The sequence below is a fragment of the Oculina patagonica genome, chromosome 6 (assembly GCF_052425735.1).
Source record: "Oculina patagonica isolate OP01 chromosome 6, crgOcupat, whole genome shotgun sequence".
In the NCBI taxonomy this organism is placed as follows: Eukaryota; Metazoa; Cnidaria; class Anthozoa; order Scleractinia; family Oculinidae; genus Oculina; species Oculina patagonica.
Genome location: NC_135763.1, coordinates 17,204,274 through 17,222,947, shown reverse-complemented (window position 1 = coordinate 17,222,947; position 18,674 = coordinate 17,204,274). Strand labels below are relative to the sequence as shown.

At 38.4% G+C, this 18,674-nt stretch overlaps 1 protein-coding gene, 1 long non-coding RNA gene and 1 pseudogene across 3 annotated transcripts; 1 reads left to right on the top strand and 2 right to left on the bottom strand.

Moving 5' to 3' along the window:
- Positions 1-286: 286 nt before the first annotated feature.
- On the bottom strand, positions 287-10,556 carry LOC144655907 (acyl-CoA dehydrogenase family member 11-like). Its single transcript, XM_078516092.1, has 9 exons — positions 10,258-10,556; positions 9,226-9,325; positions 8,946-9,071; positions 8,148-8,309; positions 7,777-7,888; positions 7,362-7,414; positions 6,729-6,855; positions 5,797-5,933; positions 287-433 (listed from the first exon to the last, which is right to left on the bottom strand). The coding sequence occupies exons 1-9, from the start codon at positions 10,413-10,415 to the stop codon at positions 317-319; spliced, it is 1,092 nt and encodes a 363-aa protein (XP_078372218.1). The 5' UTR covers positions 10,416-10,556; the 3' UTR covers positions 287-316.
- A 113-nt stretch (positions 10,557-10,669) lies between these two features.
- Positions 10,670-12,652, bottom strand: LOC144655895 (BTB/POZ domain-containing protein 6-like; annotated as a pseudogene).
- A 3,576-nt stretch (positions 12,653-16,228) lies between these two features.
- Positions 16,229-17,616, top strand: LOC144658083 (uncharacterized). Of its 2 annotated transcripts, none has more exons than XR_013571643.1 (2): positions 16,229-16,510; positions 17,036-17,616. It is a non-coding gene; the product is annotated as an uncharacterized LOC144658083 (long non-coding RNA). The 2 variants fall into 2 exon arrangements; XR_013571642.1 differs by having other exon boundaries at positions 17,005-17,616.
- Positions 17,617-18,674: the final 1,058 nt, after the last annotated feature.

Genomic DNA, 18,674 nt, shown 5'->3' with positions numbered 1-18,674 from the left:
AGCAAACGAGCACCCACTAAAATTTTGCGAGCATTCTGAGCAGAAGACTAATTTTGCGAGCACTGCAAAATTTTGATAGACCATTCATGACCCCTACTGATATTCGCCTAGAATGACCGAACAGATAAAAATTTAATAGCGAATCTGAAAATTCATGAAGAGAACTTTAAAAGCAGTTCAGACAGCCTAAAACAGCATTTAAAAGCACTTGGGAGCTGGAAAGGACAAAGGGATTGACTGGTGTCATTGCTTTTCATTTTATTAATGAATTCAGTGATATATTATGGGATCTTTCGTGTAATAACACGTGACCAAATTACTTGAGCCCTACAGTTGTACAAGCGAGTTCCAATATGGGCTCCAACAAGTCACCCATGCCTTGAAGACTGACAGGAAACTCAAAACCACCGGCACTAAACTGTGCAAAACCGGTCTGAAATAAAGGAAATAAACATTTTAGTATTTCAAAAGTTTTCTTATTTGGTGTCACTTTAAATTCGGCCTTATGGAGTACGTTTTTTTTGGTTGTCATAAACATTACATTACTTTTCGGTGTCCTTCTGATAAATCTATTAATCATTCATTAAAAGTGATCATCTTTTGATCACTTTATTTTTGACCTATTTATTTTAAATTATTTCATTGCTACAAAAGAAAACAATTTGCTGTTTAAGAGTTTGCCGGTAATGGGTGCACTATTAATAGGCAAATTTTAAAATCACCGGAATAAAAAGAAATACAGTCGAAGCTCTCGTGGGCGGACACCCTCGGGACGCGAAAAAAGTGTCCGTTACTGGAGCTGGCCGCTTACGAGAATTGTTCTCGTAAGCAGCCACTAGAGGTGTAGGGGATAGATGGCCGCTTATGGGAGCTTGCCCTGCTTACAATAACCGGACAGACGTGCATGACGACAAAACAAGCACTGAAATATGGTACTGTAATTTACTTTAAAATAATTGTGACGAACGGCTATGTGAAGTTGATTGATGAACACAAGATGCAGAGGTTATTATAGGATTTTCTTTGGGTTGTCCGCTTACGGGAGCTTAAAAACAAAGAAAAAGTCTAAGTCGTAGGGCGCTTTCCATTCCACCAAAAATTCTGGTTTGAGTTTCCGGAAAATTCCAGTGGCAAATGGAGCAGTTTCTAACTTTCCCGGTTGACTGCACGGAAGGCAAAACAAAATTTGCATATGGTCAGGTAGTGCGTCTAATATGGAAATTTCTACGGTGCATTAAAATAATGCACTGTGGCCGGTTTCCTGCACATAACTGGATATTTTTGCAAATAAAAAGCATTCCGAGCACTGAAAATAAACGCCATGAATAACATCGTGGCTACAAATACAGGGACCTTCAAAGGCACACTACAAGCAACGAAAACGTCGCCAACCCAAAAAGTTTAAGAGCAAAACAATGGCTTAGCCTGCACGCGCGTTATAAATATTTGTACATTTCTTTGCTGCCGCCTGCAAATCAACAACGAAAAACAACCGAGTTCACCAAAAAATTTTATTTGGAGTTTCAAGAATGCTTCCTTAACACATGTAGCTGCTTTCAGCTGCACAAATCGCTAAACTTTCTGCCGAAGGAACTCAGGCTGAGTGTAAAATGGTAGCTTTTTCCAAAATTTCCGGAAAAGAGGACAACCTCGCAAGGTAGACCCAAATTTTCGAAAACAATTTCCGGGAACTTTCAGTTCCATTTGATTTTGCTTCTGGAATTTCCGGGGTTTTCGGTTGAATGGTTCGCATTTCGGAAAGTCGACACTTTCCGGATTTTCTGGAAACTTTCCCAGGAAATTTCTGTACCATTCGTCCTTGTTCCGAAATTTCCGGAATTTTTGGTCGAATGGAAAGCGCCCGTAATCTCTGAAAGTGTCCGCGGTCGCTTACGAGAATGTAAAAATACAGAGTTTTTTTACCTCTTTTATGGGAGTTAAAACGGGGTTTCAAACAAGGCGGCCGTAAGTAGAGCTGTCCGCTTACGAGAGCTTCGACTGTACCGTAAAAAAGCCCTGGACTTACACAACTTCGTAAGTGGTTTTTGGTGGGCTTATAAACGGAGGGGCTTATGCATCCAGGGGGCTTATGAGCGGAATAATAAAAAAAACGTCTCGAAACGAGCTACGAGAGGGTTGATCAAAATACGTTTTTAAGTTAAGTCATAAAAGTCAAAAGTCATAATAAAGCAACATTTAGCCCTGTTCATTACTGTCATCTAGCAGAGGGGGGCTTATAATCGGATGTATTTTTATGTTTCCAGGTAGATGGGCCAATAACCAAGGGGGCTATAAGCGGGGCAAGGGGGCTTATAACATAACTTTTCTGTATACATATTGAGCTAGCTTTATTTGGTCGGTATTGAAAAATATTTTACTCGCTCTTTTTTCCTTTGCAAACTTAAGCAACGAGTTTTGTTAAAGGTCCGACGTTCATGGACGAGAAACCCGCCAACACCAGAGCTTGCAAATTCCGCTGTTCAGGACCGCAGCAGGACAAAGAACATTCTCTTATAGAGCCGTAAACCACTGGACCAGCCTGGATTAAAGCAATGATTAAAAATCTTCTTTTAAACATTTAATTATTATTTAATTTTGCTTCAATTTTATTTGTAATATTAGAATTTAGTAGTGTAATTTTTATTGTAAATAGTTACTGAAAAGCCCTGTGGGGAATATTTTTTTTTTTTTTTTTTTTACTTTAATGCTTCAGAAGACTTACACTACAGTACATTACATTTGTTTAACCCTACATATATTACATTACACAGTACATTATATTATGTTACACAAACATACTACATTACTTACGTTATACGTTACAAAAGTAATTACGGTACATGTTAAACACCTAATCTCCAAAAAACTTTATAATCTTATACATTATATTACAAAGAGTTGATAATTGGCTTCCACTTTTCAACGTGAGTTTTCAGTTTGTTATTTTTTAGGACAATGGATCGCTCAATTGATTCAATGTATTTTATTTTTATGATAACATGTGGCAAAAGGGGTAGAATATTCTTGAGCCGGTTAGAGTAAATGACCTGTTTACCAATAATAATAATATGATTTAGAAGGGTCCAATTGAGATTCTTTGGAGCTAGGCCGAAAATGATATCGTAATCATTTAAAAAGTCAATATTTATGTCTATGGATTTTAGCCAAAGAACAACGGACTTCCAAAAGTCGATGCTATGTTTACAATAACAAAAAAGATGCTCGAGGGATTCCTCGGACGTGTGACAGAAAGTACAAAGAGGAGAGCTGACTATTTTCATTTTGTATAGAGATTTGTTGGTGTACAGTATCCGATTGAGAATTTTGTATTGGAAAATTTTTGTATTCGTGTCAATTGTAACGACATGCGGAATTAAGTAAAATGTTTCCCAGTCTAGCTCGTGATTGTGAAATAATGTTGCATATTTGTGTCGTGCCGCTGGGTCTACTTGAATCGTCTCCACCAATTCCCAGTATAGCTTTTTCGAGTTAATCGAATCAAGCGAAAAGCATTTACCATTTAAATAGAGGGTGTGTTGCAATACAGGTGGGATGTAAGATTCAATAGGAGTCCCATTCGAGTTAATTAGGGCTTTCCACGGAGAAGGAAGAGAGTCAAAAATACCCAGTAGTGAGAAAAATTCAATAAGCGTAAGCCCAATTGTCGCAAAAGAGGGCCCAGGCTTTAGCTTGCCGTTCTTGGTCAGAATGTCAGAAATGAAAGTGATACCCTTTGAGAATAGTCTTCTGTAAAAAATAGGTTTGCCGTTGATGCGTACGAATTTATTGTTCCAGAGAATTTGCTTTAGAACTTCGCCACGGGACTCGGCAGGTTTGGTCGTTAATTTTGACCAGACATCAAGACAGTCTCTGTAAAAGCTGGGAATATGGTCTGGTAGGTCAGCAGGATTGAAATTGCAGTATAAGAGAAATTTTTCGCCATAGTCCTTGAGAAAGAACGAAAGAAAGTGTTTCCATGGGCTGTCGTAATCCTCAATATATTTTTTAAGACAGATAATGCGTTGGGTATCGATAAGAGTTTTAACATGTGGCATTCTTAGACCACCATTGTTATAATCACTGATTAGTGCTAAGCGTTTAATTTTGTCACATCCCTTCCAGATGAACCTGTAGATAATGGACTTAAGCTCTTTGCTTATTTTTTTCGTGGAGCACATGAGTGATGCGCGAAACATAAATTTTGGTATAAGAAATGTCATAACGACCTGGATTTTGCCATATAAAGTCAAGTTCCGCCATCTCCATCCTGCTAGGGTATCGGAAAGCGACTTTAGAGTTTCATCATAGTTGAGCTCTTGTTTTTTCTTCAAATCGTAGGTAAAATGAACGCCAAGAATTTTAATTGGTTTATTAACTTTGTCGATACCAGCAAGAAAGGGTTGGTCGTTATCGTGGCTGGTTCCTAGCCATAAAGCTTCGGTTTTCTCCGCGTTGAGCTTCAAGCCAGAACACAATCCAAATTTATGAAGAGTCGTGGAGAGATTTTCGAGGGAGTTCACGTCATGTAAAAACGTTGTCAGATCATCGGCGAAAGCTGCAAGTTTGATTTCCTTGTCAACGACAATACCTTTTATACTCACGTCACTTCTGATTCTAACAAGCAACACTTCGAGAGCAGTGATAAAGAGGTATGCCGACAGCGGATCCCCCTGCCTGACACCTCTTCGAACGTCAAAAAGATGAGAAGAAAAGCCGTTGTTTATAACACAGCTCGATATGTTACAGTACAGTACAGAAAGCCAACGGATAAACGATTCACCGAAGTTAAAAGCTCGCAAGGCTTTAAATAAGAAGGACCAGCTTAGTGAGTCAAAAGCTTTCTCGAAATCAAAGGCAACCATTAGACCAGACAGCTGTTGAATCTTAGTGTACTCCATGATATCTTCAATGGTGCGGATAGCGTCAAAAATCGTTCTTCCTCTGACATAAGCATATTGGTCAGCCTGTATGATCTCTGGTAAAATTTTCTCTAAGCGTAGAGCGGGGGCTTTTGAAGCAATTTTCATATCCACGTTAAGAAGAGAAATTGGCCTCCAATTTTTGATGTGTACCTTCTATCTCTGTCTTTTTTGTCTATTAATTTAATAATGGCTTGCTTTTGTGAGGTGGATAGTTCGCCGTGCTCAAAGGAATAGTTCAGGGAGTCTGTGAGCTGCTGACCTAATAAATACCAGAAAGTTTTATAGAATTCAGCTGTGAGTCCGTCATTTCCAGGGGTCTTGCCATTAGGAAATTTATTTAGCGCTTCAAAACATTCAGCGCGCGTAAGCAGTCCTTCACAACTCATCGACGAATTGTTATTCAACGTGGGTATGTTCGGATTTTCTAAAAAGTCAAAAGCAAATTCTTCGCCTTCTTCGGAGTCATGGTTGCTATATAGGTTTTGATAAAAGTCTCTAAGCACGTTTATTATAGATTTAGGATTGACTGTAATTTTTCCGGTGCAATCTTAAAGTCGCCTTACAGCAGTTTTACCACACCTAGTTTTTTCCAAATTCAAAAAGTATTTTGAGTTTTTCTCGTCGTTCTCGTACCAATTGATTCTAGACCGCACAATGTAGCCGCGCACGACATAGTCATGGAGAAGCTCATATTCGTGTGGGGAATATGCTATTAAAAATCTTATTTTATGTATGAAGCCTGTTTTCAGCTCCGTCCAAATTATTTGTCCAACACGGACCAACGTTTCTCCAAGTGAATACGGACCTCCCGCTAACTCAGTGATACTATATAGAAGCAGTAGGGTAGACTGGGGACGTTTAAAACTACACTCACCTGAATATTTACGAAAACGCGGAATAATACCAGTGCCTTAAAGAATGACCAGTTTGGAAGAGGGAGACTGTTACCAGTCAGCTCACAGTATAAAGAAAGTAATGCCTCCTCACTGGGGATCCCTGCTGAGTAATAACCTGCAAAAACGCTATAAATTCGTTACTGATTTAGGACCATATCCTCGGCTCTATCTTCGCGTACCGTCTACTCTCGGTTCCCGTCTCTCCATTAGTCTCCTTAGTGCCTTCTTGTCTGTTTTAAACATCTTGCAATGTTGCAATTTGTTTTGTTATTTATCCACCCAGCCACCCCTCCAGCCCTTTCTTTCGAGTCTTTTCCTGCCTCTTGTATATTCCTTGCTTTGAGCCTTGTACAAAACGAAAACCAACAAATTTATCAAGGTGTTAAAAAAACGTTCTCTGGCCACAGGCAGCCCAAGATAACGATTTCTCTTTCCTATTGTTGTCCTTCTGGTTCCGAGTGCTCTAGTAAACTGAGTAAAGCGTAAAAAAATACAGCAAAATAGATAAACAAAATATATCGATATCCTACATGCACTACAGGCGGTCTCGTAACCCCCCCCCCCCCTCCCCCCCAAGACACCTACTAGGAAGAGTGTACCCCCGGCCAATGCTCTGGCTGAATAACAATATTTTCACAAAACGAAGGATAAATTAAACTTATCCTTAGGCCCAGTTTATATGAAGGAAAGTTGTCCCTGGTAGGAGGGACACCCTCTCCCTAGGAACATCTTTTGACGATCGTTTATATGAGGAAAGTTGTCCCTGCCAACTGAGGCAAAAATTTGCCCTCTCTGTTTCACGCATGCTCTGTATGTCCAGACTTGTCCCTGGTATGTGATTCAAAAGAGCCGAAGTGTTTACATGGGAGAAAGTTGGCTCGCCCTTAAGGTCACCCTACTTCCATCTTACCTAATTTAACACCAGGTAAAACCTCTAACTCCGCAGGGTAGTGGTGAGGAAAACAGATGTACGCAAGGTCCTCAAATGGATGTCCCCAGGATGCTGCTTCCCAGTCTATCACGGCCAAGACCTGAGACTGAAACAGGTGATTTTAAAATTGTTAATAAATTACTGTTGCGATACAAATAACATCGAATTCAGCGATTACTCGCCAAGAAACCACCAGCACGTAGCTATGGTTACATATTTGGTGCCAGGGGCACCGACTCGGCCCTTACCGATTTTGGAAAATCGTAGCTGGTGTTTTCCCGTACCCGAAACAACACTTTTACCTTTCCGAAAACAAAAGATGTAATATTTACCATATTACGAAGGTCAGAGCTGACTTTTCACTGAAGAAAATCTGAGGGGATAACCTGAAAACAGGCCTTCCAAACAGATATTCACCGAGAAGATCCGTTGGGTGACCCTGAGAAAATAACTCACAGAAAACGTTTATGTGTTTCAGAGAGTTATAGCTATAAAGCTCGGCTAACTTTGAAAAGGAGAAAACAAATTAAAGATCTTAAACTTTTTGTTGGAAGGTCCTCTGACCGTGCACAATGAAAAAGAGGAAGATATAATAAGAGAGAATTAACTTACCTCTTCTGGGTGAAATAACATGTTTGGAATCCTGAAATCAGCGTGGTGAATAACTAAAAGCAAAGAAAGCCATTACAGTTTTAGCAATTTAAGTTCACAGTTGAAGACAGAAAAAAATTGACGTTAATGACGGTGAAAAGTTGTTCTTTGATTAAATCTTGTAACAGACAAGAAGTAAACTATAGGCCTAGAAAAATGAGGAAACATATTTCTAGAAACATTCGTAGCGCCCGAATGTTTCCCCAATGTTTCCTAGTTTTGTCATACTGGAAGCATTGTTTCTAGCGTCAGTTTTTCTCTCCACGAAGTAAAATTTGCTTCTATCCGAACATTCCGTGTTTCCGCGCGGCATGGAACCATAAACAATTATGGAAACATGTTTCCTCGTTTTGCCAGGCCTTATATCGCTTCATACCAGGTTTCCTCCCGTCCTTGGGTATGTTATCTTTCAGCCATTCCACTAATCGCTGAACTTTAGGAATTTCCTTTATCTTAGTTCGTTTGTAACCTTCATACAAAATATCCAACTGAAAGATGAAAAGTAAGCAGTGAACAAACAAGCCTGGTAGCCCATACATCCGACGTAGAGTATTAATCCCTGTCTGGTCAGGAGGAACGCTGGGTAAATTTACATCCGGGAACAAAAATCCAGAACACAAGGATAAATATAAAAAAAAAAAAAACACAAAATTTAACATTGACTTGAAATCATGGAAGTAATTCCCTTTTGATAACCGTCAACCGTCAAAGCAACCCCCCCTTTGAGACCGTTTTCATAATACCTACCCTCTGTTGAAGGAAGTTCACTTTGTCACCGATGCCATCTAACTGAAGCTTATCTGTGTCAACTGATTGAAGTTGCACCAGTGTTCTAATTACAGTCTCAAACATAGACTTTCGCTGATCTGGAGGAACGCTGGGTAAATTTGCATCCGGGAACTGACGAGCCTGCAAAGAGAAAGAGAAAATCACAACCCCTTATGGGTTTAGACCACACGAACGACCAGACACACAAAATGAAAACTAGAGATGCGTTATTTAGGGACTAACCTGGCTATTATAAAACCTTATAAAGGAATGCTCTTTTGTACGGAGAAGCACATTTTAAAAATGTCGATCCCAAAGGAACGACGAGAACACACGTGTAAGAAAAGAAAACAAGAGAAAACAACAACAAAAACATGGTTGATTGAGGTGAAAATGAGAACCCGGTTGTTCGACTTATTGGCATTTTTCAAAAAGGTTTGGTCAGCCGAGTCTGTAATGTAAGGAACAAGGAAGAGGACATTTAAAGCTAAGGCGATTTAATGGAAAAATTTCGAACAAACGCACCTTATGCCTGTATCATTTTAAAAATGACAACAAGACTTCCTGTTTTTGGTGTATGTCATGTCATTTAGATATATGAAAGGGGTACCTTTTTCAATAAAATGTGTACGAAAGGGCTACCTTTTCTTTCAAAATGGTTTATAAAAGGGTAAGGGGTTGGACTTCGGGGCGGAGCCCCGTATAAAACTTATTTGGGAAGCCCCTCACCCCCCCGGCTAGGGGTTTGTTGTGTCGATATTTCTTTTGACCTTATACCTTGATATACTCCATGACATAAAATTCTTGGCCCATAATTTTCTTGTCCTCGCAGAAGAGAAACATTTTAGGAACTGGAAAAGAAGCCTCTCCAAGGGCGGACATGATTTTGTACTCGACATCGACCTATCAAATTGAAATCGTTTATGAAAAATTAGTTTTCTTTAATCAGTTATTCACCTCCCTTCCCTTCTTAAATAGCGCTAAATTGCGAAAATTGAAGAACTGTATACCAGGATGAAAAAAATAAAAAAAAATAAATCGAACATTGTTGCAGTACCTTGTGATAACCAATGTACACCTGCACTGGTGACTTGTGCCGCAGCACGAACTCTTTACCATTTTTTTGAAGTAGGAAGGTAGGATTTGAGGTGCCAGCCCTGTGGGTTCAATAAAAAAAACTAAAGAAATATGGTTCTAACTGGCTATCAACGTTAATGTTGATTTTTCCTTAATCGAGCCGATATTAAAATTACACCAGTTATTGAACTTAGAGTGAAATCTGCTGGTATAATGTATTACTAAGGGAAATCGGCATTGCCATGAAAACGGTAAACAGAAAACTTCGAGATAAGTGCGACCCTTTTTTTGCGATCTAGGTTTGATACAAGAAAGCTAGTTAACACCAATATCTTAAACTCTCCTCTGACTAATTAGAAGGCAAGCTCGAGGTTTCTGTTTAACAATAGAGTGTTTTCTGTCGAGGAACTATCGCCCTATAGCTGGCTAGGGGCGAAGCCCGAGTCAACTACCAAAGTCAATGGAAACCGAGAGCGAGCCGTCAGATTGCGACTTTAATTTGTCTATAAATAGTCGTTCACTGGGTTATGATCATACGCAAATAAAGTCACGGAACGTCACGGCCAGTGTCATTATTGTGGATACAATAACAATATATTTAGCGTATCAGATCAGTCGGAAATTCATTTTCCATCATGCTTCCACCAGTCACGATCCAGTGCATCACCTTTAAGAATGTTAATACAAGCATTCATCAGCATTCGTTCAGGTTTGCGAATTATTTATACATATGCATGTATGTGACATAATTATGTAAAATGGTTTCATGTAAATAATTCGTGGCACAACTGAACCATATCAAATATGGAGCACGTTCTCTCACTAGCTTGGTCACTACATCAGTTGATGTTGTAACGAAATTATAAGTTTAATTACCGTTCTGTTCGATTCATAGACATCAAAGAAGACGTCAAAACTCTGATGCAGTTTCAAAGTAAAATTAAAGTAGCACTGAATTCTTCGTGGTTAATATAAACCGGCGTTCATTAATATATTGAAATTGACTGTGTACCTGAACTTGAAAATTTTTAGCTCTCCTTCTCCTGCTGGAAAATCTACCAGATTTTGCTTCAGATATTCGTGAAGTTTCGAGCTGTCAGAGGTATACTCTTCCATGCTTTGCTTGAAATATTCCTGAAGTTTCAAGCTATCGATGTCTTGCTCCTCCATGTTTGACTGAATTGTGTTAATTTTGCGTTACCGAACAATTCTATACTGACGTCATTTGGCGCATTGACGTCATGTCACGTAAAATGTCTGGCGTTTGCATAAAACCTCGCAACGCAAGGAAGTTGATGCGATGACGACATATGTTTGCATTAAATTAATTTTTTCGGTAGTATGAATTCGTTATGTTTATTTCTTTAGACAACACAACAAAACACTGTACTATATTGTCTTGAGCAAGAACTTTATTAAATCTGATACTGAAATACCATTGTGCCAATAACCTAACTTTACTAGAGGGTCTGTCAAACAGATGGAAATGTACACCCATTGGAAAGTTTTTTGCACCTCCATAAGTGGAGCACTTGCACTTGTTTTGACAGACGCTCTAAACGTGATTTGCAGTAAATTGCTTATTACTAATTAACATTAGTTAATGTTTTCTCATTTTTGTGAAGACATACAATCCTCTGAATCCTCAACCAAAAAAGCTCAATAATTTATTTTAAAGTTTGTCTACAGGACTACTCACTTATGAACAGATGCAATATTGACTTACTGTGCCTTTGAACAACCATTAATTCTATATTGGGGGCTGTTACGTATTACATATCACTTAAAAAGACTTAACACTCTGAATGTGAAGGCCTTGACATGATCATAAAACTGTCACACAAAGTTGTTCTCATTAGAGAAACGAATCATAAAAAATGTTCAATTTTTGCAAGAAAAAGCAACTTATTACTCTGTGATTTAGTTAAGTGTAAATTCAAAATCAGAAAATTGTCCTTTTGTAATCCCAGTTCGTGCCATTCCTCTTTGCACAAAGGAAAAGGTTACACCGGCATGTAATATTTGGGATTGGCCATTCTGCCCATACCAGGAACGTGGTCCACTGATGAGGGTATCAAAACTATACTGGATATTTCCTTCTAAAGCAATTGGAGGCTCAAATACAATATCAAAGCCGTCAAAATCACCACCACCTTCTTCACTCTGCATGGGTTGAGATTGAAACTTGCCTATTTGATTAGCTAAAACAACGCCACTATTAAGATCAGTTATCTTAAGGCTAACTGAATATCCATTGCTCTCGCTGCCAAATAGACTCACTGCATGTAGCTTTATGTTTTTGTCTGCTGAAACAATTATCGAATCGCAACAGCCGCGAGGATAGTTCCACCCTTTTGATTTAGCTCCATATCCAAACCTGGACATTCGCTGATGAGAGCCAGCTCTTTTGGCCTCAGAAAATTCCACTGGAGATTTCAGCACAGAATTAAATTACTTCACCATATCGATTGACTCTCTGTGGGTAAGTATGCCGCTATCAAGGACAACGTCGGCGAATTCCTTTTCTTCCATCACCGGGAAACGAATCCCTTTTACGATCCGTTCTCCAAGGATTCTTCTTTTCACAGAACCTTCTGCTGCTAAGCCTTGCTTCCCACATTCCTTTGTATTATTTGTAGCCCAGCAATCGACAGCTTTGAATAACTCTACCTCCTTGACATTCAACGAATCTCTCTCGACTAATTCCTCCAACACTGATCTCTCGATTGTCACGAAACCATCTGATGTCACAGCTTCGTCTGCCTGTTCATCGATCACTTCCCAGCAACGATCCACCAGATCTTTCTCTTCGTACTTCTGTGCGTCCGGCAAGACATGAAACACGTTTGAGGCATCCAGTTGTTTCCCAAGGTACTCTGTACATTTCTCAGCAAGGGAAGGAAGCATGTATTTCTTCGCCAAATACAGAACTTGCATGACATTGTCTGGGTTCAAGTTCACTTTATCGCTGTACATGAAACGAAACAACTCCAACAGGCTCTTGTACTCACAGTCGGAGATATCGATAGAATCTCTCGTCTCCGCCAATTCACCGTAAAACATGGCAAAAAATACTGGGCTACTAATCGCCAGCAAGAAGTGAGCTGGAATCTTCTTCATACTTCCACTTCCGCCTTGGGAGTCTCGAACGACAAACTTCACATCGCTCAAAAGTTCGTTGTTGAACATGAACTTGCATCTTTCTCTGATTGTACGTCTAGTTGTCATACCCCAGTAATCTTCCCTGGCCACATCGAGAGACATGCTTCGACTAGTACTGTAGATTTAAGTTTGATGAAACTTCAGATCTCAATCTGCTGCTTTCGTTTTCAAACGAACCGAACGAGTCACGCTAAAGTCACGCATGGAAAGTAAAGTTGGTAATGCGGGCTCAATCTCGAACCCATACCCTTGGCCGCCTCACTCGACCGTTTATATTTTAGTTGCACAATGTTATATAATGTTATAATTATAAGATAACTATTTGTAATTAGTTTTTTTAGGACAGTAGGTAGTTATTTTATATTTTAGATCTGTGACATTTGTACTTCCTTTTAGATTTTAATACTTTTTTATTTCCCATTTTTAACCTTAGTTAGTAGTATCTTAATTCTTGTCCTAGTTTTTTCGACTATTTTGCTTGTTTACAAGCAGAAGTAGGAGATTAGGAGTGATGTGGGCAAAATTTGGAACATTCTTGTCTACTCTCAAGGGACTTTTTTAATTTCTCAAGGGAGTTCTTTCCGCTTAGTGGGCGATGAAAGGGTCTCTTATTATTATTGCGTCAACACTTCCGATCTCGTGTTAAAGACGTGACTTGTCACATATTCCGGTGTAGGTGATGAAAGGGTTTGTCATTAGTATTGCGTCAACACTTGCGGGTTCAAATTGCGGCCTCGTGAAAAAGCATTAAAAACGCTAACAAAATTACAGAATTCAGACTACTACAGAGAACCTTGAAAGAAACTTTGTTTAGAATTTATTTTTAGTTTGGATGAAGTCAAGAAATGTGTTGACAAGCGGCAGAGTATCGAAATTTTTCGCACCGTGCTGTACTGCACGGCAGAAATAATTATCCACATGTTCATGTTGAAAGCGAAGTTTTAATTTGAGCAGCCGGCTTTTGAAGTCAATTGTACACTAAATGGATTTACCGATCGTTCAAAAAATTACAGAGAACCTTGAAAGAAACTTTGTTTAGAATTTATTTTTAGTTTGGATGAAGTCAAGAAATGTGTTGACAAGCGGCAGAGTATCGAAATTTTTCGCACCGTGCTGTACTGCACGGCAGAAATAATTATCCACATGTTCATGTTGAAAGCGAAGTTTTAATTTGAGCAGCCGGCTTTTGAAGTCAATTGTACACTAAATGGATTTACCGATCGTTCAAAAAATTACATCCAAGTTCAAAGCAATAACAGTACATTACCATTTCGTTCTCAAAAGACTTGAGAAGCCGCAATTGGTCCTTGTTTAACTCCGTGATTTGAATTCAAAACGCATTTGTAAGCACTAATACACCATATCTTCGCGGCGGTGAAAGGAAAGATAAATCCTTCATCAACAAGGTTTCAGCACTCTGTACTCCATGGTTTTCCGTTTTAAGGCCACTTTAAAATTCTATAGTGTTTCTCCTTTCCGTTTTAAGTCCCAAATATGTTTTTTTTCTTGTTCAGAATCAAAACAAGACCTTGGAAGTTTGTAAATACAACCCGCGCGGCTCTACGATTTCCTTGTACGATTTCAATGCACGGAATAATACAAAAAACCTTCTTCTAGGACCCCAAGAGTTCTCTAAAAATATGCGCAAAAAACAGATTTTGATTGGTTTATTTGCCGTTATTATCTATAGAACAATAGAAGAACCAAAAAAACTCCAGGGAGGGTGGGAAAGGGCATATTCCGCTGTAGGTGATGAAAGGGTCTCTCATTAGTATTGCTTCAACACTTGCGGGTTCAAATTGCAACGGCGTGAAAAAGCATTAAAAATGCTTACAAAATTACAGAATTCAGACTCCTAAAGAGAACCTTGAAAGAAACTTTGTTTAGAATTTATTTTTAGTTCGTATGAAGTCAAGAAAAAAATGTGTTAACAAGTGGCAGAGTATCGAAATTCGTCGCACCGTGCTGTACTGCACGGCTGAAATAATTATCCACATGTTCATGTTGAAAGCGAAGTTTTAATTTTAGCAGCCAGCTTTTGAAGTCAATTGTACACTAAATGGATTTACCGATCGTTCAAAAAATTACATCCAAGTTCAAAGCAATAACAGTACATTACCATTTCGTTTTTAAAAGATTTGATAAGCTGCATTTAGTCAGTGTTTTGAATTCAAAACGCATTTGTAAGCACCATTACAGCATGGCGGCGGTGGAAGGAAAGATAAATCCTTCATCAACAATGTTTTAGCACTCTGTAGTCCATGGTTTTCCGTTTTAAGGCCACTTTAAAATTCTATATTTCTCCTTATCGTTTAAGTCCCAAAGATGGTATTTTTCTTGTTGGTTTTCAAAGCCTGGTGAGACCGGCACAAGCAATTTGGGGGTGGTTTCCAATGTTTGAATTGGGTCAACATAACACTGGGGAGCTGGTGTTAAAGACGTGACTTGTCACCTATTCCGCTGTAGGTGATGAAAGGGGCTCTCATTAGTATTGCGTAAACACTTTCGGGTTCAAATTGCGGCGTCATGGATTGAAGATAACTGTAATTTTTGCATACGCAAGCCAAATCGGTCATAAACTGTCTAAAAACGTTTTGTTCTTTGTATTAAAAGGAAAGTTCTTGGAGAGTGCGTTTTATCCATTAGTACCAAGTTATCAGTACAAAGATACGCACGTTAATGCTTTAGTTTGGCAAGAGTGAAGTTAATGAAATAACATAAACGGATACAAATTCCAGTGGTTTTTAACTGTTGCGGAGTGGAGTGGTTTTCAACGGTTTACGAAGTTTAAAGGAGCAATAGAGCTCTATCTACTGCTCAATAAATTTGTTTTCAATAGCACTGAACTTGACAGTTGTCATAAACTTTTCTTCACCGTTGGAAGAATTCACTCTGGAAAAGAGACAGATGTTCAGTGGAGCAAGAGAGTTACCTTGAGTGCTAAGTGAGTACAATCTTGCGTTGATTGTTTGTATGAATGTGCCATGTGGTACAGATGTTTTTTCGATAAAGTTATCGCTACATGGTTTCGCTTTTAGTCTTTGAAGTATTTCCGCACTGCGGTTGGTAAGCGAGTGGGGAAACATCAACGCAGTTGCAGTATCTGGCAATTCTCATTTATGCTCGTGATTTTTGCCATCAGTAACTGGTTAACTCATTTGCCATCGTTTGCCAAAACGTACAATTTTTAAAGTGCTACGCTTAATAATTTCGTTCTTTTTTTTTTCTCACTTCTGTTATGTTCAATTTTTTTTAACACGTGTTTTCTTTTGTTCTGCCGTGTTTATTTATAGCCGTTTACGCTATTCCGTTGTCTTAGTTGTTATCAATGCTGACACACCCCTTGACACACCAGTTGAGATAAAATTCTCCCGTTATATGCTAAGCTGCGCTAAAGAAGTTTTTTTTTCTTTTTAGAGAGATAAGCTACCACTTTATTCCATTTCTACGGTATGATACATTCTATGAATTTTTGGTATGGCAGTTTTAGTATTTAATCCTGAATTTCCTTAGTATGTTTTCGTGAGTGATGCTTTTGAATTTACACAATGGACGCACAGCAAGATAAAACGAATTTCCGGTAATTGTTTGAGTACATAGGTGGTGGAAAACACGGATCCTGCTTCCCAAAATCCGTAACCGGGTTTACATTACGTTTTTGACGTAGGGTATAAGCAAGCCCGACAGTTTATAAATTTCAGTTAGAAACTAAACAGATGAAGTCTTCTTTTTAAGTTATCACCCAAGATTTTATTCTTTCTTATAATTTGAAACAGATTTTTGGTCTAATTAGACCGTAAATCGCCAAAAAATTTTTTTAATTCGCGTTACTTCCGTTCTCCTCCAAATTTGGTATACAGGAAGTGAATTTTATCCGCCAATTACCTAGTGATTCCGGCCAAGAAACTTTAATGTGCCTTACATGACGATTTTTGCAGAAGTTATTCCTTCAGCAATATGGCGGTCTCGGTCTAACGAGCTTTAATAGGGTTTAAAAGCTCGTTAAGATGGTCTTTGAGAAGGAATTATGATCTGAAACGTTTTTCGAGTGTCAGAGAAAGTTACTTGGAGATTTGGGTCTATATTCGAAGCTAGAAATTGAGGTAAATTATCTTTCTTGTTGCTTCGCACGTGTTTCGGTCTGTTGCGTATGCTGTTGAATAACTTGTGTGTGTGTTTTTTACATCCCATCGCCCCGGGCAGCTGAAAATTTGAACACGATATTATTCATAGAACGCCCCTCAAACTTGCTCAAGGCTGCTTAATCGGCAGAGAAAACGGAACAATCGATACTCACCAAGAACTATGTCGGTCAAGCTGGTTATCCTATACGTAGTTATTCCATAAAACGCTGGTTATAGATAGCCACACATTAGCTTTGGGCAGAGCGCGCTGTTCAACTGACTCAAAATCGTTCACATGCTCATATTACATACAGAAAAGAAAGAGACCTGTTTTGCCTCTTCAGTGACAGCAGAATAACCGACGGAAACAATAGAAATAAAGTCAACAATTACTTTTTATTGTTTACAAATACAAGTTAGTCAGTTATTAAATTCTCGTTTATAAATCCGCGCGTCGTTTTCTTCTGTTTTAGCCAGCAGAAGGTTTTGGTTCATTTTCCCCAGGTACCATCGATATTTTGTAAAATCCCAGCAAGTTTTCTCCAAGGAAAACCGTCCCAGCAAGCGAACAGTCTCATTCCTAAATTTGCCAGCCAGCTCAAGTTCAGGTTGCAGAGCGGAAATTTTGTGGAGCGGTTTCGTTGGGTTCTTCTGCGTATGAATAGATAAAATTCCAAATGGTACAAAATGCTCTTTGGATCACCTTTTTTTTTAGATTGAAAACCTCGCTTGTATCATAAATTATGTGTCTTTAATGATTTATTTGGAAATGTAAAGTTTTAATACTTTGCCATGGTTTTTGAGATGCAATCCTTGTGTTTACGCAGTACAATTTATTGGTAGTTAATTTGAAATTCGGTCGATTTTTCTCAGGTTTTCAGGTTAGTTTTCATCTTAGAAAAAGGAAAATGTATTGTTGTAGTTCCAAATTTGTAAAGTGATTGAATTTTTTTTTGGAAACTTGATAACTTTTACATAAGCCGATGTGTTACTCTTAAAAACGAAATGTTTTGCTCGTTAATGTGATATTGAAACTTTAACTGCTGTAAATAAGTTTTGAGTTATTAAATAAAACATGCATCATGGTCTTTTGTGTATTTTTATGTTATAAGAAGGGGTTAAAATTTTTTCATTTTTTGAGCTTTCTTTTTTGGCTTGTTACTTTTTTGTCAGTTAATTTGTTAAACACAATAACACTTTGAAGGACAAAAAGGATTTCAAAAACTCAACAACAAAATTTAACAACAAGGCGTTTCCTATTGGTACCCCATCCAATTACTAAACCCGCCCAACAAACCTTAACTTTGGCGATAAGATTACAACAACTACTTTCCATGTGGTATAAGAGAACACGTAGCTCATCTCACAACAGCTCACCTTGAGCAGGGTTTGACTTGGATAAATTACCTTAATAGAAACCCCTTGTTCTTGTGATTCCATTAGAAATTTCTCAGTACAAACTTATTAACTTCAGGAACTTTCATTTCCCTTTTAACAGCTTTCTTAACTTACTTCAGCTTTATGCGTTTCTTTATCTCGAACCTATGCCCCACTTCACCCTAACCCCCCCCCCCCCCCCAAATAATCATTATTCGACGCCTTCTTTACCTTAAATTGGCGTATTTTTAATTGAAATGGTTCTTTGTTTTGGTAGCTGTTGTTGCCACTTTTTAAAATGTTTCACACTTCTGCGTTTTACAAAATTCACACATACTGCCTTTTAAGAAAATACGTCAATGCGCATTTTACAATGTTCCTCCCATCAACCGTACCGTTCCACCGTTCCGCCGTTCCGCCGTTCCACCGTTCCTACATTCCTAATAATAAACTAACCAGAATATCCAGGACAACACAAATTTACATATTTCAACACTTGCACTCCTAAACAAAGTGAAAAGCCTAATTCACCCTTTAAAAAGAACTACTCCATACCACAATTGACTGCCAACAGATAAACCATAGCAAAATAGTCGTAGTCTCACAGAGACCTTTGATTAATCTTAGTTAGCATACAACATGAGTTTTGTCTTTTTATTGTATTTTAGATTTTAATGTATTTTAATGTTTAACATTTATTTTCTTAGAGGACCCTCCTGAAAACCACCCCCTAGGTGATTGGAGGCCTCCTCTTAAAATATTATTT

Coding starts and splice junctions, on each gene's coding strand:
- LOC144655907 (XM_078516092.1), bottom strand. CDS start 10,415: ATGGAGGAGCAAGACATCGATAGCTTGAAACTTCAGGAATATTTCAAG. Junction 8,310..8,945: donor ATGTCATGGAGTATATCAAG/GTATAAGGTCAA, acceptor TTCTCTTTGCAG/GCTCGTCAGTTCCCGGATGC. Junction 7,415..7,776: donor CAAGGACGGGAGGAAACCTG/GTATGAAGCGAT, acceptor CTTTGCTTTTAG/TTATTCACCACGCTGATTTC.